Genomic DNA, 22,479 nt, shown 5'->3' with positions numbered 1-22,479 from the left:
TGAGTGTGTGTACTCCCCTGCTGTGTGTAATGACAGATAATGACCATGAAATGTCAGACTATCAACCCAAACATTACACCCAGCCAGCTCCAAGCCTTCATCTGTGTGTGTGTGTGTGTGTTTACAGCTGATGTTTGTTTGCTGTTTAGATTTCACTTTGTGTGTGAGGAAGTCGATGTGTGACTTTGAGTTTGTCCTCTGGCAGTTTTGCTGAACCTGCTGATCTGTGAGTGTGTTTGTCGCACAGTACAAAAAAGAAATATAACTAGATGAAATGATTAGTCGATCAACAGAAAATTAATTAGCCGCAGTTAATTGGCTAATAAATGAATAATTTCTGTCATTTGATCAGCCAAAACTGTCAAACATTCTCTGGTTCCAGCTTCTCCAATGTGATGAATTTCTGCTTTTCTCAGTTCTGTATCATTGAAAACTGAATATAATTCACAGGTGACATTTGAAGTCGTCACCTTGGGCTCTCGTTTTCCTTCCCTTTTTGTTGCATTCGGCCCCAAGCCTGAAACTACTTACTTACAGTAATCTCCTATAACAGCTGGGCACTATAGTTTTTAGTTGTCATTACTCAAACTGGAGGAAATAGTGCATTTGTTTGGGACTATTTTTATCTGCGGATTAAGACACACTTGGTGAGTTTTTCTGGCTGCAGGACGGTGTCTGTGGGATTGAGTGAAAATGAACTACAGTGTGTGTTCATGGTTATGAAGGAACATGTTGAACAGTGCAACAGTGTTGCTCATTGACATGTTTTGAATAATTTTTGGACAACAATGGAGCTCTATGGCACAGAGGAATAAGATACATCAGGCTTTGTGTGATCAGTTCATTGATCAATACTCAAAATGTATCATAGTCACTCTACTTACTCTTGAAACAAAAGGAAAGAGCAGACAATTTAAACAGTTAACACTTTATATCATTTTCAATTCAATGTAAGTGAAATCATTGTAAGTGACTTTCAGTGAATCTTTGTGGAGTACTGATACTGATGTGTGATCTCCCAGTTTCAAAGACAGAATGTTTAGTGAATTTTCTACATATTTGTATTGAGTGTCTATATGTGGTGGCTCTATACAGTGTATGTGTGTTTGTGTGTGTGTGTGTGTGTGTGACTTACTGGAATCTGTGGATGTGTGTGTGTGTTGGACTCCAGGGTTGTTTGCCAGAAGGGCCCTGCAGGACAATGACCTTTAGACCTGCTGCCCAGGAGCTATAGGACACTTTATGTGTGTGTGTGTGTGTGTGTGTGTGTGTGTGACAGATACATGTAGATAACTGAAATGTAAGAACAGACTTAAAACAAAAATGTGTTTCTGAAATTTATTTCTATTTGCTATCTAAACTAGCAGAGTTCTCAGAAGATGTTTTTTTTTCAGCACTTGAATTTTTTTGTCATACCAGAAAAGTCAGATTGACATGAAAAGTGATTATGGACAGTTCTAGTCTGTGTGTCTGTGTGTGTTTGTTCAGCCTCAGAAAATATTAATCATCAGGTCACAAAACCCACCAACAGCATAAATGTGTGTGTGTGTGTGTGTGTGTGTGTTTATCATCATGTGTAATGTGGCTCTCTGCCATTAGATGGCAGTGTTCATCCACCAAAATTACACACTTAGGCCGACACACACACACACACACACACACACTCTCTCTGACACTGAAGCATGTGGATGAGGCACAACGCAAATGTGCTTTTTTAAAAAAAAAAAGTACAAATCCTCGTATCTCTAAGACGTCTTATTAAACACAAACTATGTTCACTGAGGCCAGTTCAGTGCTCAACTTTCACTAACTGTATGCATCGTAGTGCTGACACGGTGTTCCACTGGCAGTCTTTGTGAAAGAGATTTGAGCTATAATCAAACAGCACTTTAAACAAATTCATTACTAAACTTCCTGGTCCAAATCACTGTCACACATGTGTGTGTATACATGTGTTTGTGTATTTAGAAGAATCATGAGTACAAACACAAAAGCGTGTGTGTTACTGAAAAAAGAGGCAGAAGAGTGGACGTATGTGCGATATGGTAACAGCATTGCAAATCAAGAGCACAAACATCACAGCCTCACAGATCTGACATGTGTGGATGTGTGTGTGTGTGTGTGTGTGTGTGTGTGTGTGTGTGTGTCCCAGCTGCAGGTGTATTGTGTCTCTTCGTCTGTCAGGACTCTCCGTGGATAATTATTGTTCTCTCTCTGTCTCTCTCACACAGTCACATCCAATTCAATTCAGTGAGGTTAAATTGCATGAAAGTGTTGCCAAAACCAAGAAGTGCAACACAGAGAAATATCAATTATTTCATAAATTACAATTATAGTAACAATATGTAGAAAACATCTAAATATGAAGTATTTACAGATATACAGAAACATTAGAACCACAGAAACACGCATTTCTAAAATTCATTTTCTTTAAGCATTGAATTCACTTCATCAACAAAGGCCTTAGAGGAAATGAACAAGGTTTTAATTTTAATTCCAAAACTCTGAAATATTTCCTCTTGCCAGCTGTAGGCAGTACATCTTAGTCTTTCTAGTTCATTTTTGTATCTGATTGCAGACGTTTTACATCTAAACACTAAAAGTGGGATTGTTCTGACGGTGGATTTTATTTTATTTTGTGGAGTTTCAGTCAGCACCATCAGACCTGTAGTAAACACTGTCACTACTGCGAGCTGTTTCAGCAAAACAAAGTCAAATGAATGAATCATTTTTCAATGGTTACTCCATCTTCTGGTTGCCTGTCAGGGTTCACATCCGGTTAATTAAATTAATTATATCATTAGGAATTATTTGTATGTACTATGGGAAGTGATACAGAGGTCATATCATCTCTACAGGCTTTCCATCATATGTTCATACTTAATTGCATTCTATGTGCTATTATAAAAAGGCCTTAAGAAGTCTTAAATGTATCTCGGTAAAGGGCAGAAACCCTGGACATAATATAATGCAACACAATGTGAAAAAATGAAGGCAAACACAACAGAAGATACATAAATGTATGTAAGAAATTGCTAAGACTAACTGAACACGTCACTCCTTGCTGAAGGAAAGAGCTGCACGAGTGTAGAACAGCGAACGGATGATCTTTCATGAAACACATCCAGATGAAAATCAAGCGCTGCCCTTTTTTCGCTCCTACCTTCCTCCTCCCCCTTTTTTGTTCTCTTCCATCAGAATGGGACTCTAACAGGATCACAGTGGTCTGATTGCAGTCATCAGGTCATTAACATGTAAACAAACAGCACTGTTCTACATACAGCTCCACGCAAGTGTCTCTGCTAACACAATTAAATTCGAGCGGTGTGTTAGTATTGGTGGCAATTAAAGCTGATGGTGTGTGTGTGTGTGTGTCTTTGTTGTGTATCTGTGTGTGTTTGAATGATGGGATGATGGATTTAAAACATTATTCCCCCAAGTAGTAACAACACTTTTTTTTTAAGGATGTCTTACATTTGGTTATTAAAGCTACACTAATCAATATTTTTTATGTCAATAATTGATCATTTAGTGAAAGGTGTCCCTTGCGGTGGCTTTATACCCTTTTTAGCTCATAGTTTTGGTTTGCGGCGCATTTTACTGAAAGGTTCAGTCTCACAGATCTCACCAGCCTCCTTTCCTACAGCAGCTGTTTTCAACAAACAGGCTCTGATAAACTCAATATACGCTATCTGTTTGGCAACCGTTTGCTAACATGTTCATCATAACAACTTCAAGAGATGATAATATGCCAGATGTTTTGTTTTTAGCTTGTCATAAAGACATATGGGCTACAATTGGCTGGTCTTCTGACCATTGACGTTTTTTTTCCTTTCTCTATAAAAACAGAGCACACAAGGTTTTTGTTTTGAAACAGACTGACTGACGTTCATCACTGTTTTCCTTAGTTTAATATATTCTCTCTCTCTTCTCTAGGGCAACCTGCCGAAATACTCCCACAATGCCCTGGTGGTCCAGGCGATGAAGACCAACCTGACGGACCCTGACATGCATGTGCTGTTCTTCGACGTGGAGGCGGTGATCATCCAGCTGCTGACAGAGGAAGCCCAGAGACCGAGCCCCACACTGGTGTCTCCAGAAACGCTGCAGAAGAGCCAGACTGGGGCCGACAAGGGGGGGTCCTTCCTGGCCAACAAGATCTTCAAACAGGTCAGAAAACACAAGAAGCCATCAGGGTCCTAAACTATCTGTAACTATAAATGTTATAAAAAATTTTTCCTCTACTATTTACCCTCTATTACCTCTTTCATGTGATATAATTTTAATTTTTTTATAATCTGATAAATAACTGATGAGAATATTTATAAGAAATGTTAAAACCTTGAAAAATATTAAGATAAAAAAGACGAAACTTTAAAAAAAAGTCTCTTTTTAAAAAAAAAACAGTATTCACATTAAATTAGGTTTTATTATATTTTATTGTTTATTTTTAACATTATTTATGTTTAATCTTTTATTCTTACTATTTCTATTCATTTGTTTTAGCATTTTTAAATGCATTTCAAGGTTTATTCTCTGAACTATTACGAAGATACAATAAATTGTGTCTGAAGGGTTACTCAAGATTTATTATTGCACTTCCATAAAGTCTGGGGACTTATGAGAGACATGTTAAAAAATTGAAGCAAGCTGAGATATCCTGACTGTTAGTCCCTAGTATGGGTTAAGCTCCAAAAACATGGAATCCTACATTTCCCATGATACAACTCAGAAGGTTTCATTAGACCCTTCCTACCTAGTAAATGCCCATGTCTTTTAAGCTCCATGTGTCCAGTTTATAACTCAGGCCTTCTCTTAAAAATATCTCCATTTCCATGTTGAGATAACCCCGATGACATCACGGTGACATCATTTGGGTTCTTCTCACAGATTAGACAAAACTCCTCCAGAGCAACAAAAGACATTACACAGCTATTTACAACATGACAAGTAAAGTATGTGGAGTGGTCCTTTAAGTTTTTCTTTAAAAAAAAAACACAGGTGAAGGAGACAATGAAGGAGACCATCAAGGAGCACCTGCTGGACGAAGATGAGGAAGAGGAGGAGGAGATGAGGAGGCGCGAGGAGAAGTCCAAGTCACTGAGTCTGCTGGAGTACAACCTGACGATGGATACGGCCAAACTCTTCATGTCCTGCCTGCACGCCTGGGGCCTCAATGAGCAGCTGGACGGCATCTGTTTGGAGCGACTGGGCATGCTCAGACCGCACTGCCCCATCTCCTTCGGCCTGATCTCCAGAGGAGGTCACATGTCCCTCATGCTGCCCACCTTCAAGGTACCTGTCCGGTTGGCCCCAGATCACTGAAAGCTAGACAATCCTGTTTAACCATCAGATTAAGATGTTATTTTCAACATTAGGTCCATTACTACCAAATGTTAATTAATCCTGACAAGACATCACTTGGGAACTGTTGGTGGTAATTTTTTTAGGTAATAGTTTTTGACATTTTTAAGACTAAATCATTACTTAATAAACTGAAAAGGCAATCTTTAAACTGTCATTTGGAGAGTAATCGATGAAAGCTGTCGGCAAACACAGGTATTTTCAGGGTCCCTGCTTCATTTGTCTGCCTTCTTTTCCCAGGAGTCCTTGCTGCGGCAATTGTCCCTGGCGACGGGTCGGAAGCTGGCGCTGTCAGACATCGTTGGGAAGGGAACATACGGCTTGTCAAGGGCCGTCACCACGCAGCACCTTCTGTCCGTCATCTCACTGGCCAACACTCTGATGGGCATGACCAACGCCACCTTTGTCGGGGAGCACATGAAGAAGGCACCGGCCAGGTAACAAACAAACAAACAAACAAACAAACAAACAAGCACACATACAGACACGAAGTACAACATTTTATTATACGTTTGTAATTTTTAAAAAGTGTAATCACATAGTTTTATTGAGAAGAAGAGCTCTTTAAAGATCACATTAAATGGAAAATAGTCATGATATGAACAACAGTAACATGGACATACATATTAAACATTATAGAAAATGTACACTGTGATGTATCATAATGTCATAATAATAATTTATGATAATAGCATATCTCAACATATATTCATCAAACTTTAATCATCTCCTTAAAGCTCCTCTAACCAATATTAACAATGAATCAATGACTACATGAATTGTGAAAGAGGTCACTTGTAGTGCAAGAATTCTCACTCTCAAGCATCTTAAAAATAACAAAAAGAAAATCTTAACGCAAGTTCAACAAATCTGGATTCAGCAGGCAGGGAAAACACACTCCTGATCAGCCGTCAGTGATTTCAACTGAAAAACAAAATAACAACCCAAACAAGTCGAAATAGAAAAAGAATTCAGAGCACAGAAACAGAGACGTTGTTCAAATATACAACGAAACCAGCACAACTACTGTCAAGTGTGTGTGTGTGTGTGTGTGTGTGTGTGTGTGTGTGTGTGAAGCTGATTGTTTAGTCTGTCTGAGCTCTCACTGCGCTGTGAAAGATTTAACACTGAGGTCGAGGTCCTGCTGCTGCAACACCAACACAACATTTTATCATTTCATCAACCCTGTACAGAATAACACTGCAGGGAGGGCAAGTGAGAGAGTCAGAGAGGAGAACACTCAGAGAGAGAGTAAGAAGAGTAAAGGCAGAGGTGGTGAGATGTTTTTTTTTTTTTTATCAGCCTCCTCTGATTTGTATTTCACCTGTTTTCAGTCTATGATTTAGTTCTCTTTGTGTTAAATCATCTTTTATTGGATAAATTAGTCAAACAAACAGCTAGTAAAGTGTCCAGTCCCACAGTGCACCAGATCTGTAGTTTAGCATGTGTACAGGCACAACCTTTCAGTGCTCTCAAGTTATTTTTATACCTTAAAACCCACTCAAACATCTCCTAATGTTAAGGTAAAGGGAGTACAGGTTCCTCGGTAGAGTTTTGTCTGATTAGAGACTAAAAATAGTGACCCCTTTCCTATTCATTTGATCGAGAATCGGTTTTGAATCGAGAATTGAGAATCGATTCTGAATTGAATTGGACACCAAGAATCAGAGTCGAATTGTGAGGTTCCCAAAGATTTCCACTCCTATAAGTAATGCAAATAATGTTTAACAGGAACTGTAGTGTATAACAAGAGCTGTGTTCTTAAAATTCAGAGATGGTTAAAAAGATCCCAAATTATATCTTTTAGTATCAATAACCAGAGTTTTTTGGGACAAGTCCAAGTCAAGTCTCAAATCAATCAACGCAAGTCAAACTCTTGGGTCTCGTCAAAACCCATCTCAAGTCAAGTCTCAAGTCAATGGGGACAAGTCCAAGCCAAGTTTTAAGCCTTGTCAAAGCCAGTTCAAGTCAAAAAAAAAGTCCTTAGGGGCAATTCTAAGTCAAGTCTAAAGTCAACTGAGACAGGTCCAAGTCAAGCCTTCAAGCCTCAAAGCAAGTCTCAAGTCCAGTCTGAAGTCCTTGAAGCCAAGTTGAAGTCAAGTCCAGGTCAAGTGACAAGTGTTTTCAAAACCACTCTCAAGTAAAGTCTCAAGTACCTTTGGACGAGTCAAATTAAATTCTCAAATCAATGCAACAAGTCCAAGTCAATTTTCAAGTCTCAAGTCCAGTCTAAAGTCGTCGGAGCCAAGTCCATGTCAAGTCTCAAGTCCTTGAAAGCAAGACGAGCTTAAGTCTTCATGAGAAAAGCACAAGTCACTCTCCAGTCTTAATGGTCTGGTTGCTGACCTTTGCTGCTTGAATGTTGTATTAGCTCAACTTCTCAGGATAATAAGTTGCCCTGGACGACCAGGTTTAGGCCACTAGCAATGATGCTGGCAACCATGTTTCCTGCATTTAAAGCAAACCAATGAAACCACCTGTCGCTGATGTAATATTGTTTCGTGCTACTATGTCATTAATTTGCTCAGTCAGAATTATGAAAAAACAAAGCATTGCAATTTGATCAAAATTTGATAGACTGGAGGTAAATAAATAGGAGATAAACAGGAAATGGCAGCTAGAACATCAGAAACAAAGAGCACCACCGCAGGAGGACAAAGGATATCATGCAGCCTGAAAAAGTTTTCAGAGCTGTTTATTACTTTCTAAGGAACAAAGAACTCCTCAACTGTGGTGTGTCTAGATCAGAGCAGGTCATTGCGCAGCTACATATGGAAGCTGAAGGATTCTTTATAAAACTCAAACAAGGATCTCTCCGTCTGTCTCCACCTGTACACTCCAAACCAGCGGTTGTGAATATTTGAAGGTGTTTGGCTTTTTGGCTTTTTCATGTTCTCCATCTTACATTTATGACAGTAGAAAAGCTTCTTCCCTGTGTGCTGGAGTTTGAAAAGAAGTGCTCCTGAACTCTTAGTGTTTTAGTATTTCATCACAACAACCACAACAGCAGTCCCTCCAACAGCTCCGGCTGAGGGATGCAGCTCATCCATAGTACGAGTCTTGGAAGTCCCCCCTGTTTGGTAACCCTCTATGTTTGCCTGGCTCTTGTTTTTTTCTAAGCTCAGTCTCTAAAAATAGCTGTTTATTGTTGTTATAAGTCATATTAAGCTCCTTCTGCCCCTGTATATTAAAGAGTATGTCTACGATGAACTGGCTAAATTTAAAAAAATCTTTTTCTTTATGTTTTGGAATGATTTAGCTGTTCTCCTAATGGTCAGGTGTTTTAATGTGGACAGGAGTCTCTGCAAAAACAACTTGAGAACGTAAATGTGGATGCACTGTGTTTTCACACGTAAAGAGCGCTTAAAAAATGTGCAGGCATAAGTATTTTTTCCTCCTCCATAGCATTATACAGTTGTTAGCATTTACACTAGCTGCAATGTTTGGTTGCAGAGCAGATGGTGACAGGTTCAGATTGAAGATAGGACACATTTAAAGACCCATAATCTACACATGTCCATATGGGTTGATTTTTGCTTTCCAATAAATATTGTACATACACCACCTGTCTGTGCCCCACTATTCCATGTTAATGCAATAAGTTTGACTTGTAGATAAAGAAAAAAAAAAGTTCTTGGAGCTTTTAGCCATTATAACGCTGAACATCCAATCACACCTGAGACACATTTAAACGCTTAGTACAGAATTTACAGGGGCAATTTTTTTTCCTGTGGTTTGAATTGATTTTTACGAAAATGGATGGATTTAGATTTTATTTAGATATGAGCCCTAAGCCCCATTCTCCAGCTTGTACACACATTAAGCATGCAGGTACAAAAAGCAGCTCTCTGATAACATCATGAGCTGCATACTGAAATAATTTAGCCTGATAAAGTCTGTTATCAAATATGATTCACATAAACACATGGAGTGTGAGGAGTGAAATTAGGTCTTTCTTTTAATGTAAATTAAGTTCAGTTCAAACAAAAATGTAAACTTATCCTATAATCAGACTAATCGTTGGTAAATTGGTTTTACTGGAATTTGTTTGACATAATTTTTGTGTCACTATATGTGGATATGTCTGTGTTTCTTTGTGTTTTTGTGTGCCACACTGACACAAAGATGACTCTGTGTGTGTGTGTGTGTGTGTGTGTGAGGGGCTGTCAGAGGTGTTTCTTTTGTGTGCGTTGTAGAGAAAGGCAGAGAGTTGGTGTGGTGGTGGGGGACATGCAGGTGCATATGGTCTTGTGCTCTGTTGCTCTGAATGGGTCTCACTCATCTTCTCAGTAGAATACAAGAAGTTTTTAAATTTTAATAATAATATACTGTGTATATATAATATATACACTGAATGAAGTACAACAATATCAAATGATTCTTTTATTAACTCTCATTTGTTTCTTATATTAGCATGAAAGAAGTTGTTGAAAATTGAAATGTATTTCTATATAATGACAGCAGCATTTGACACTGTACTTTGGTGGTGATCAGTTGTTTGGATTAGATTTTTAAAGGCCTGAAGAGGTGAATGTATCTAGTAATGAATAAGAAAAAAGTATTTAATAATAGCTGGGGTTGTGGCCATCACTGCCAAATACTAGGTAAAAAACATTGAGAATCTGGTAGGCTTTTAATTAGAAACATCTGCTGAGGAAGTGTTGAGTTTCACTGATGGTAACTTCATCAAAAAAATAAAAAAGATGGGTTAACATATGATCTCACAGGATTTATTTTGCAACCCCTTGTGGGAGGCCTTGACATCTACTGCTTTTAGAACACAATTTTTTTAACAATTTTTTTCTACAGTTTTTGCATCTGATGAAATAGATTTACATGAATTGAACAGTCCTACTAATAATCTCTAAGACATTAATTCATTTCCATACTAACACTTTGGCCCACCTCCTGTTGCTTTTCAAAATGTCCTTGCAGTAGAATTTTGGCATTTTTAACTTCTGCTTGTAGGGCTCCCTGGCAGTGATTTGTTGCCTGGCAACTATTATTGATCACTGTATTGATCGTTGTATTGGAAGTGTTTGTGTGTCTCTGAGAGTTAGTCGCCTCCGGTCTGTTCAGACCCAGGATCGCGTCCTCCACTCAAAATTCAATAGGCTGGAGCCCAAGAAGACACGTACACACACACACACACACACACACACACACACACACACACACAGTCACAGAAACAAAAATACAAAGAGTGTGTGTGTCCTGGCCCTCCTCTCTCCTCCCTGCTCCTTTAATATTTCATGCCTGCTCTTTGTGATCCTCCTCCAGGCCTCCCAGACCAGGAGGAACCCCGGAGACTCCTCGCAGGACGCCGGCCGCCCCCCCTCAGCCCTCCAACCCGGCGCTACAAGCCCAGATCAAACAAGGTAACTACAAAAGGAGGGGTCGCTCGCTTCACACACCCGTGGGGCCCTGTGGGGAAGGTGGGAGGGAGGGGGCGGGGGTTTGATAATGCAGCCCACCGGCAATAAAACCCACAGAGAGTTTAAAAAAAAAAAAAAAAAAAGCTAGAAATATCGCAGGAGGAAGCTGCTGCTGTTTCCTCGGTCAGCCGGTCTTTAAAGGGCTGTTCTGCTGTTTTTGTTGGAACTTCAGCCGAGAGCAGCAGAGTTCAAACCTTTGACTGCAGCTTTGCTTCTTTCAAAAATGTTTTTATCCAAGAAAGACTGACTGCATTGTGTGTAATCATCATTATTGGATAATTCTAAAATCAAGGCCACAGATTTTGTTCAAAAACCTCAATCTGGTAAGAATATACTGACAAATACCGAAGATCAGTCAGTAGTAACAACATTTTGTAATATTGGCAGTTTGAGAAGTGATAATAAAGTTTTAATTTTATATATATATAAACTAAAGACTAAAACGGTGGATTTTTAAAAAATTCCAACTGCCTCATTTTTTGTAAAGACTCAAAGTCCAAACCAATCATAAAGTTGAATTTTCCATAACTTCATACTAAATGTTTATGAGTCTACTACTGTTGTGCAGCAATAAACCAACCTTTAAAGATAATGTGACACTGAACATGAGGAACTATTAACAATCTTCTTTAAAAGAGACACTCATTATGGGCAACATAGGGAACTGCAATGATGCTCCTTTTTACTCAGAAACAGTCTTTATTTGACAGCAGCTGGTAAATACAGTATTTTTTATAGATGAGATGATCAACTCATCCAAAATCTGTCACAATCTCAGTTGGTTGAAATCCGGAACAATTGAGAATTTTAAAAGTTGTGATTGATGCTGTGATCAGTTTTGAAGGTTGAAGGAAATAAAAGAGAATTCACCTTTTGAAGTGGTGGGTTAAGGACACGTCTGTAGAGAAAGAAAAGAAAGATGGATAGAAATTGACAGAAAGAACAAAACATCACTTTGTGAAGGTGAAAAAAGTGGAAGTTTTTTGGAGTCTTTCTTTGCAGATAGCAACTCACTCTGGTTCACTGTAGGGGACATTTTAACCAGCCGTCACCATCTGCCTACCACACATGCACACACGCACACCCCCACACCCACACACAAACACACACATGTGACTACCTGCCACACATACAACAAGCTCTATACCTACAAACACACACCAAAAATCAAGTCCATGTGGATACACACACCACACACACACACATGTGCCATGGGTGGCACCCTCAGGGGTTTGGGGGGGTTTGTGCTATTGTCATGCCTTAATGGAGGCCAAGCGTGACAAGCGTGTGGACTTATTCACGCCACACGCCTATTCACCACCATTCAGAGGGAACGCTCGGCCATGACCTCTGCTCAGCCCGTCTACTCCAACCTGGTGTGTGTGTGTGTGTGTGTGTGTGTGTGTGTGTGTGTGTGTCAGAGGCTTTGTGAAGGAGAGTGCTGTTAACCCTGCTCAGTCTCTTTTCTCATGGAAATAAATGAGGAGGCCCCTCTAATATACTTCAGCATTTACAGAGAGATAAAGAGAAAGAGCCGGGTGTTTGCAGATCATTTAAAACACCTAAAAACTCACACTCCATTAATATTTTATAATCATGTCCACACTAATGCCGTTAAGTTTCTAAAAACATCCTTATTTGCTTCTGGTTTAGCCTTCTTTCCACACATTGCCAGCAATCTCCTCCAAGAGAAACTGTTTTTCAAAGACACTTACCCAAGTGGATGGGATTAAAGGATGAGTCTAGTTTCATAGATTTGTCCATCTTTACTGTAAGTAATGATAAAATCGTATTATTTTATTTTTTACTGAGCTCGAATGAAAAGCAAAACATAAAAGCACTAAAGTCTGAAGAAGCAGAACAAAACATTAACCTGCTGAGACCAAGAGAAAGAGAGGAAGTTTGCCAAAAATACTTTTTTCATCCAGTGACTTAATCAGATGAAGGTGCTTATGCTATGTTCACATCATGTCGGTGTTTCAGCTTCTAAATATTGTTCATGTCAACATCTAAGTTGTAATTATGAGTGGGAAACTCAGATTTTTCTGAAAGCTTTGATATATCCCACTTGGCACTTCATGGTAATTCAACACTTATTTAATAGCAAGGGTAAGAAAATAGTGCTATACTGACCATGCTACTGTATATGGCGATGTAAGGCATAAATTGTTCAAATTGTTGTGGCTCCCTTCTCTTTTGGTTGAACATTTTTTTTTATATTTGACAGTGTGGATAATATTTATCTGCATTAGTGTGAACGTCATCTGAATTTGAGGCCTCAAGAAGTTATAGCTTTACATTTTAATGCAACCATAACCTAGGTGGGCACAGATTCCTCATGTTAAGATATGAGCATGAAAGTATCATCTGCATATTGGATTATTAGCATTCTGCAGAGGGCGCCATCATGCAAAGCTTAGCCATAATGCAGGTAAAATCGGGGTTAGGAACACTCTTCGTGGATGAACATGAAAGTTTTCTAATTTCCCAGGATTGTCTTTGAAACCCCTTTATCATTGTTCAAAATTTCTCCAAAGCCAAATTTTTTAAAGCCAGAACGTAAGTATGAACATTCTACTTCATGAAGCACTTTTCCTCATGTCCACAGAGAGCAGCAAGACTGAAGAGTGAATTATATGAAGTAACAATGATGTTAATCCTTTAATGAAACCAGTTAGCCCTCCTTCAATAATCAAGGTAGTAAAATAAGCTGCAAACCTAAAAAAAAATACAATACAAAACAATACTTAACATTCAATCTTTTAAAGACATTAGTAAGTCCCACTTAAAATCTTAACATTGTTTTTTTTTTTTTATAAAAAGGTCCTACTTTTCTTTTTTCTTTTTTTTTACTGTTGTTTTTTTCCAGGGTTGAAAGCTTTGAGCTTGAACCTGCACATGGGACTTAACTGGTTCAACAACAGCACGCTTCAACCTAGTTCCAGGCAAAAAGTTTGGTGAGGAGTAAAAGCAGTAGATGGGAGAGAATGAGTGTACTCTACATACACCTTATTGGTTTTTTGGCACTTTTCAGTACACTAATGATTTTAAGGCTTTTGCTATTTAATTTAGTGCAATAATGAAAAAGAACTAATGAGGATCTTGTAATGACTTGTTTATTTAATGTACCCACATTAAGATGAGTACATAATATTTAAATTCCTTAGTTGTGCTTAGTTACTTGTGGACCCTGAATTCCCAAGCTGGATATGAATATAAAAGTATCATCTGCATATGTGATTATTTTATTATGTTACCTCCAACATCCAAGTCTTTTCTAGTGGGTGCCATCCCTCAAGGCTCAGCCATTGGCCCAGTAGCTAAATTAGATGATATAAGATGACTAAAGTATAATCAACGTTATCATAGATCATTATACACACTAATGCTGACAAACTGCTGTTAACTGCCCTCAGCCATCCTCTCTTTATATCTTTCTCATTTCTTTCTCACCCCTTTTCTGTTTCTTTCATCTTCTTTCTCCTTCTGACTCTCTTTTCACATTCAATCTGTCGTTCACCGCATGGCTTTAGCCTGCTGCCTGTTCTCTGGAAAAGACTTGTTGCACAAACACCACTCTCTCCAATATTTTTTTCACTGTATTTTCATTCAATCTCTCTTGTAGAAATGTGCACATTTCTTTCTCTCTTTTTTTTCTACCTTTCTTTACCACCAACTGATGTAATGTTGTAACTGTTTTATCTGTTGTCTCTGTGCTACATGTTTTCTCTGTGGTAATCAAAGTATATAATTGACTGTTTTAAAATTTGTACCTGTTGCATTTTGCTGCTTTCCAGATTTTTTTGTGAACAGTGAGTGTATGTACTGTCTGTGGCTATATTTAAATGCAAAAAATCTCAATCTGATTTTACTTTTGTGGGAAATGCTGCGGTTTTCATTCGTTAATTGTCAAATACCTTTAATGGAAATTTTAAAATGATCTAATTCCCATGAAGGGATCTTCACAATATAAAGATTGCAGGTTTCTGGCCCTAGAATTAAGAAACATCAAATCTATTCTTATTACAATTTGAACTGGTGCATAATATTTTCCCTGCATGTATATTATTTTACATACATGTCATTTATTCTTTTTTTAAAATTAGTTTGTTGTATGTTCTTTTTTAAAAATTGTTCCCAATGAATAGGGGATACTAAAATGCTAGTGGCATAGTCTGAAACCTTTAAGTCCTCGTCTAGGATTTTTGTCAACTTTGGTTTGTTTTGGGTATAGTTGGTCTTCATCTTCAAACTAACTGCTAATTTTTCATCTCTTTACCAAGTGCTTGCTGGAAAGTAATGTCTTTGTTTCACTGTTTTTTTATTACATATTTGTGCCTTTTATGAACTTCTCTCTTTATATATTGCCACATCTCTCCTTATAGGAAATCTTCCTCTCTGCCTTGGGTTTATTTTTGTGTTTGTTGCCTTTTTTGCATTTTTCTTTTGTAATTTTGAAGTTATTTAGTTTTTGTTTTGTGGATGATTTGTTTGCGAGTATATCATGTATTAACATATTTGATTTACTTTAGAGAACACTGTCCACTAACCTAGATCAAGATTGACCCAGTTTGTAGATGTGTTTGGATCAGGAGAAAGTCCAAATCAAAGGCTAAATATGACTTTAACTAGTTGCATCACTAACATGTGTTCTGTATTATTTGCTTAAACTACAAGGGAATACAGTATGTATTTTTAATGATGGTCTGCATGTTAGTATTGTGCCATGATTCCTTTTATTATGGGAAACTGTTAATGTTAGCAGCTACTTCTCACAGATTTTAGCGTCTGTTAACTGTTTTATATACTGTATGTTCACAAAGTAACAGGGCTTTGTTTTCAGGTGTAGTTTTAACTTTCAGAATTATTAACATGATACCTGTAACAATATTCTTGATATGTTTTGTGAAGAGTCTTAAAGTAAAATTGCAAGCCTTGTGCCAGCCAAGAAAGTTCATTATAGGTGGCTATAGCCAGTAATATTAACTGCTTATATTAATTAGCATTGTGGTTGTGTAGCTTTGGGGAGAAATTTGACATAGCTAATCATCATGGAGGACATGGATTAGCAGACTTCCATTTACTGTAATCCTTTGATTTGGACTTTCTTCAGTTAAACTTTCCACCAACTCCTGCAGCCCAGTGTATGTTCATATTGGATGATTCTGCACCTCATAAAAAGATGGCCAGTGCCAACATTCAGTGCTAGTGCTGTTGTGTGTTGTTTACATAGGGAGGTGTAAAATAAGGTTGTGGAGATTGGGGTGGTGGATGTTTGTGTACTGTGTCTGATTTGAGATAACGTTCCGTCACAGACCTATTAGTTTTTGCTTTTTTAAGTCATAACCACAATGTTCCCCTAACCTTAACCATACCAGATATAGTTGCCATGTGCAGATATTTAGAAAGAAAGAATTTTAAAAACATTGGCACTGAACATTAAAAAAAATGTTTTACCTGCTGATTTGCAAGTAGAGCTTTTCAGGGTTTATATAAACACAACATGGCTGCCATTTGTGTAAAGCAAATGTAATATGTATTCTTTTTTTAACTTTTCCTTTCATGTGATGGCTTATTTCTTCTTTTTCTTTGTAAATGTGATTTCATTTTCTGTTCTTTTTTATTGTAAAAACATTTTCTTCTTCCCAGCTGCTTGACTGCTTGTCTCTTCTCTTCGTTTGGTATTGTATATGCAGCATTTATATCTTCCTAACCTCTTCCTTCCTTCTTGACTATTTCTCTCCTTTTCTTCCTTTACAAGCTGCTGTAGCTGCCACAGCCAACACCAGCACTGCTACTACTGCTACCACTGCTGGGGTCCCAGGGGCCCCTGGGGGCCTTCCTCAAGGGGCCCTTGGCTCCCCCAGCCTCGGCCCTGCTTCTCATAACATCCACTCAGTCAATGAAGGTACTGACTGAACTGATGGGTACAGCTTAGGGAGAGTCTCGCAGCCATACTCTTTCTTCAGATACTTATCTTTGTCTTTGGAGATCCTCTGCTTCCTACCTTCCTTCCTTCTTTGTGTCATTCCTTTTGTTCCTTCTCTCCTTCCCATCTGTATTTTTATTTTTTTACTGTCCATTCCCATTTCTTTTTTTTTTCCCCTTGACTTTTCTCTTTATGTCATCATAATTCACCTCCCCTCCCCATCCCGCCTATCAGTTATTCCTTTCGCTCTTCTTCCTCTTTCTCTCCTTCTTGGATCTTATCACCTCATTTCTCTTCTCTTGCATCAGTTTTGTTTTTCCCTGCAGCCAGTGTTAGGTTTTCATCTCGGGTGTCTAGCTCCAGTTTGTGTCTTTGTCCTTGTTTTGGTCTACAGCGCTGTCTGTCTATCTGTTTATCTGTGTGTCTGTTTGTCTGTCATAGCTGAGTTCAGTCCACTTTCAATCCACTCAGTTGATGAAATTGATAGTTGTGGTCTCCAAATTTGAATGCTGCAAAACACTGAAGTGTTTATAATCTAAATTTTTCCGACTACACCAGTCAAGCAGTTTAATGATTAATCCCTGATATAATTCTGCAAAATATGGAAAAACTGAAGGAATTGTTGAATATTATTCATAACATAATCCAGCACAAAACACAGTAGTACAAGCCCAGGTCAAAGAATATTTATCCTCAATCTGGACCTATGGTTTTCAAGATCTTATTCCCAATGTCTTGATTTTGGCATTGTTATTTGCAATTTTGTGGAAATTAACAAAAGAAAAGCTGCAAATTATATTTTTTTAGCCAAGCTTTTAGAAACTGAATAATCACTGACAGCAATAATCACAATAAATACTCCACCAGAGCTGGTTTGAACAATTTAATAGGTCAACAATTGATTTCACTTTAAATCCAAGTCAATGAAATTTTCAGGCACCCACGAAGTGCTTCCTTGTGCAGCAACATTTGGTGAGATATAGAGCCGTGTCATCTGCAAACAAGCAGACTTTACTGTGATATTTGGAACTGACACATTTGAGAGTGCATTGACCACAGTCCCTATGCTCTTGCCTTTTGTCTTTTTTCAGTTGTTGGCTCCTGTGCAGTATAGTTCAGTCCTGCTGTTTTATCTGTCTGTCTCTCTGTCTACCTGTCTGTCTGAATGTCCTGATCTTTCAGTGTCTCTATGCTCACTGTTTGCATGCTTGCCATTTCCACCTGACGGTGTCACTGGGAAAAAAACAACCTAAAAAAACAAAAAATCATTGACCAAATCCAAAGAAACCTAACTTTAGTTTAGCAACAACTTAAACTTTCAATCCTTTGACATATTGCTGTCCCTCTGTTTTCACCTACTGCACATCCGTCTGACTCTGTCCTCATAAATTTTGAAGAGGGATGCACTGTAAAAGTTGCATTTTGAAGTTACAAAAGGGAAGGAAATGATGATGATTTTTATTTTTGTAAATGAGCTTATGGGTGTCCGTCTCAGGGCCAAATACTCTTCTTTGCTTTTTAACCAGCAGTTATTAATATTTTTTTAACAGGATGTTGGCTTTTACCATTGAGGCTTGCTGCCCTATTCACCCATACAATGAATGTGTTCTCAAATTATTTAAACTATACTATTTCTATAGGGAGATCTATAATCAAGTGCCTTTCAAAGCTGATGACCTTTAGTTTTCAGAGACTAAAACATCTGGACAAGATTATTATTTAGTTTCATAATGGAAAACGGCAAGCATGCACACAGAGGCTCATTCCTTCCCTGTGCATGTAGGAATGTTTTAGATAAAATCACTTCAAATTATCTGCAAGGGTAAACACCAACTTTTAACAAATATGTCAACAAAGTTTTAAATTAGTAAGTATTGGCAACAGGAATAGTTGCTGTTAGCAGCAAAAGTAGTAGTAGTAGCAGTAATGGTAGAAGTATCAGTTGTAGCAACAGCAGTGGTAATAGAGGCCACAATAATACTTGTTAGCAGCAGCAGTCAGTAGCAGAAGGAAGAAGGAATAGTTATTGTTAGCGGTAGCAGCAGCAGGAATAATTGTCAGCAGCAACAGTAGTAGTAGCAGCAATAGCAGTAGTAGCAGTGGCGGCAGGAATAGTTGTTAGCAGAAGGAATGATAGAAAATAAAGCATCTTTTCTGGAATAGTCTGCAGAAGGTATTTAAATAGATCAACCTGATATTTCTGGCAGACTTCAAGACGATTTAAAATTCAATGGTAAATGACTGCACTGTTAATTGTGGCTGATCTTAGCTTACTTTTAGCCTTATTTTAGTAGTATTATCTATTAAATTATATCTGTTGCCTGACTTTATATTTTTTCTGCAACTTTTTATTCTGCTGTCTTGGCTGGATCTTCCTTACAAAAGAGGTTCCCAACCTCAGTGAGACTTTTAGCTTTAATGTACTGTATACATTTTTAGGGCATTTTTGTGCCTTTTATGATAGCGAGAGATAGCGACAGTTGAGAGAGTTGACAGGAAACGAAGGAGAGAGAGTGATGGGGGGGGGGGGGGGGGGGGGGGGGGGTGACATACAACAAAGGTCTGTTGGCAGAATCGAACTGCCAAAGTCTTAACCAGTAAGCTACCAGGATGCACCAAGAGACACACTAAGTTAAATAAAGGTTGAATAAATAATAGCAGCAGCAACAGTAGTAGTAGTAGTAGCAGTAGTAGCAACAGCAACACTCATTAGCAGCAGCCGCAGTAGGAATAGTTGTTAGCAGCAACAACAGTTAAAGTACTTGGTTTCCATTTTTTAACATTTGAGGTTTCTGCAAGACAGTGATGAATATGTTGCAACTGGAGGTTGACTGGTTATTCTTTTCTGAGCCAGTACCGAGACAGGTGGTGATTATAGTCCTCTGCTTAGGACACTTCAGACAAATGTGAAATATTTGACAAAATATTTTAGGAATATATTCTAGTTTTGTGAAATTTGTCGCAATAAATCTGTCAAACTCTGCATATAAAGTTCCTGAATACAGTATGTGTGTAAAACGCCTAATGGTTTGAGTTTTCCCTGTATATTTCAATGGCAGAGGTAAGTTTACATGGTGCCCTGGCAAAGAAATTTTTTATGGAATTTCTTTGCTGCAGTCATTTAGTGTCTATCATACATGAACATTTTGCATACATGTATTATCTCTACAAACCATATATTGAACCAATATATGTGAATAAGGTGCTTGCTTTATGTTGAGTATAAGCAAATAAACGTTTCAGCCCATGTTTTGTCACAGACATGTAATAGCTGGTGTATATTTCTCTGGTGATTGGTGTAAAATATAAATATATGCCATTATTTCACCTCAAAATGACACAGCTGGGACATGAGCCCTATTGAAGCGATACCAAGACATTTTGATTGTTAGTTTTCTTCATCAGTCACTCAGGATAACACAGCTGAGAAAGCTTATGTATTTGTAGTACCTATGTCTTTTGTTCTGAAAACCTACAAGGGTTTGTAATGTTTTCTTTTGCTTTCAAGCTTTAAAATTCTCCACTGTAATGCAGTGTTGCTGAATGAAATAAAACACACTTAACTTCATCATGCCAAGGTATCGTTATGAGGCTTTTGTTGATCCACCAGACAGTGCTGTATATCTGTTGTTTACCTGTGAAACTCCATCAAACATACTCAGGCTCTGGTTAGCAGAAACAATAACTTTGTTCTAACCAAGACTGCAAATAATAGCCAGAATGTCAATAATACTCCCATCTTGTGTTCAACTGTCGTTGGTGTGGTTTTTATATTTTCTAAGGACTGTATAAGTTCAAAGTCAGTATGTGTGTAAGGATGTGAGAAACTCGCTGCTGTCATAAGGAAAACATAGTTTTTTTTCAGCCTGAAAGGTCAACTTTAAAAACTTTGACTTAAACATTCTTAAAGAAATTTCAGAAATTTGCTTAGTCTTTCCAATAGTCACTTAAGAAGATGGATGTCAGTCTCACATCTTGGTGTGTTCAGGTGAAACTCTTCACAGATCATGTAAGGTGACACAAAGCGTTTGATCAGTCAGCTTTTCTCAGCACAGCATGAATGCAATATCAGATGATTTATTTAACGTTAAGTCTATTAGTTTAAGATAGCTTCACTATCTTAAGTTGTCTTAATAACTATCGACCAGAATTCCAATGAAGTTGCCTGCGGATATTCTCAAATCCTAATTATTGGTGACCCTCCCTTGACATTTCCTCTAGTGCCACCAACTGAACACAACCTCCGCTTGTACTTTAAATAGCAGAATCAGTAAGACGGATAAGAAAAGCTAAATCTACAGCATGTTGTTTGTTCTGTCCAACACTTACATATTGTCGGGTATAACATAGAAGAAAAAGGTGTTTTTACGTGACAGCAGTGAAGTTTGTGTTTGAGCGTGTGAGAGGCTTTATATGTAGAATTACCTATTGGTCCTTCCTGCAGTCTTTTCTGACTGTGTGTATGTATGTATGTGTCTGTGTGTCTGTGTGTGTGTGTGTGTGCAGGTTGGAGCCAGCTGGCAGCCATGCACTGTGTGATGCTCCCTGACCTCCTGGGACTGGACAAGTTTAGACCTCCTCTGCTGGAGATGTTGGCAAGGAGATGGCAGGACCGCTGTCTGGAGGTAACACACACGCACACACACACACACTGAATATACAAGACTTTCACTGCAAAACACTGTCTATGTATTGAATTTGTCTTCCCAACAATTAACCATCCAGAATGAACCTTGTAATTTTTCCGTAAGAAAAAAATATGGACATTTGAAAACAAAAATCCAGCATGGCCACCAACATGGCTGCTAAGCTGTAGACCCTCCATAGATGACTATAAAATATAATCAGAATCTCTGCTCCATTACAACCTACCCTGTGTGCGGTTTTAGGTTCGAGAAGCAGCACAAGCCCTCCTATTGGCTGAGTTGAGAAGGATTGGCCAATCGGGGCGTAAGGACACCATTGACATGTGGGCTCCCTACCTGCCTCAGTATGTGGACACTGTCAGCTCCCGTAAGTACCTCGCACTGCTGTATATCTGAAAGAGTGAAATGAAGGTGTTGGCTCCTTTTTTGTGTGTGTCGCATAGTGACGGTGTGTATTTACTGCTCAGTTGCTGTTCAAATACGTCCTACCTGCGAACATATTATATATCAATGTTAAAATGCCTAACATGCTAGCTTGCCAGTTGTTAAAGAATGGGTTCAAGTCTATCTTTTACTACATTACTCACAGTGAAATGCTTACATCGAAAGCCTCAATGGCCACTGTAATCATTCCTCCTGTCCATACGGGCCGCAAAGACTAAACTAAACTAATTTAAATCCACAGTCCTCATTTTGTGCATCAGGTGAAGCTAATATGAGGCTTCGACAGTCTGAGTAAGACAATCAAGTGGGTCTCTTCCACAGTTTATCTTTTAAGTACACAATTCCAGCTTGTTACTATTTCTTGTGGCTCAGAATGGAAACACTGTCCACGGAAGCACAAAGAGATTTTCATATCAAAAACACTTTAACTTTTGAAGATACTCACTTGATTTGTCTAACTCAGTCTGCTAAAGCCTCATATTATCTCCAGCTAAACCTTAGAATGCATTTTTGCACAGAGCAAGAAATGGATTTTGTCCCCATGACACAAAGAAATAGCTTTAGTAAGGTAAGATAAACCTTTAAATGCACATGAGCATGTCAGTATTGTATTAGGACCGAACGAAAAAAATACAAACCTGTGTTTAAACATTTTCTACAT

The 22,479-nt window shown here is 38.2% G+C and overlaps 1 protein-coding gene across 4 annotated transcripts in view; it reads left to right on the top strand.

Annotated features, from left to right (window-relative positions):
- Positions 1-22,479, top strand: part of LOC122968231 (WD repeat-containing protein 7) — a 110,878-nt gene that overhangs the window by 25,158 nt on the left and 63,241 nt on the right. For all 4 annotated transcript variants that reach the window (XM_044333262.1, XM_044333263.1, XM_044333260.1 and 1 more), the window contains 6 exons: positions 3,937-4,170; positions 5,002-5,295; positions 5,605-5,801; positions 10,645-10,742; positions 21,235-21,353; positions 21,618-21,741. In XM_044333262.1, the coding sequence (XP_044189197.1) occupies positions 3,937-4,170; positions 5,002-5,295; positions 5,605-5,801; positions 10,645-10,742; positions 21,235-21,353; positions 21,618-21,741 (1,066 nt within the window). The remainder of the gene's footprint in view (positions 1-3,936; positions 4,171-5,001; positions 5,296-5,604; positions 5,802-10,644; positions 10,743-21,234; positions 21,354-21,617; positions 21,742-22,479) is intronic.

Source organism: Thunnus albacares, chromosome 18 (assembly GCF_914725855.1).
Source record: "Thunnus albacares chromosome 18, fThuAlb1.1, whole genome shotgun sequence".
Lineage (NCBI taxonomy): Eukaryota > Metazoa > Chordata > Actinopteri > Scombriformes > Scombridae > Thunnus > Thunnus albacares.
This window is presented reverse-complemented; position numbering and strand designations above follow the sequence as displayed.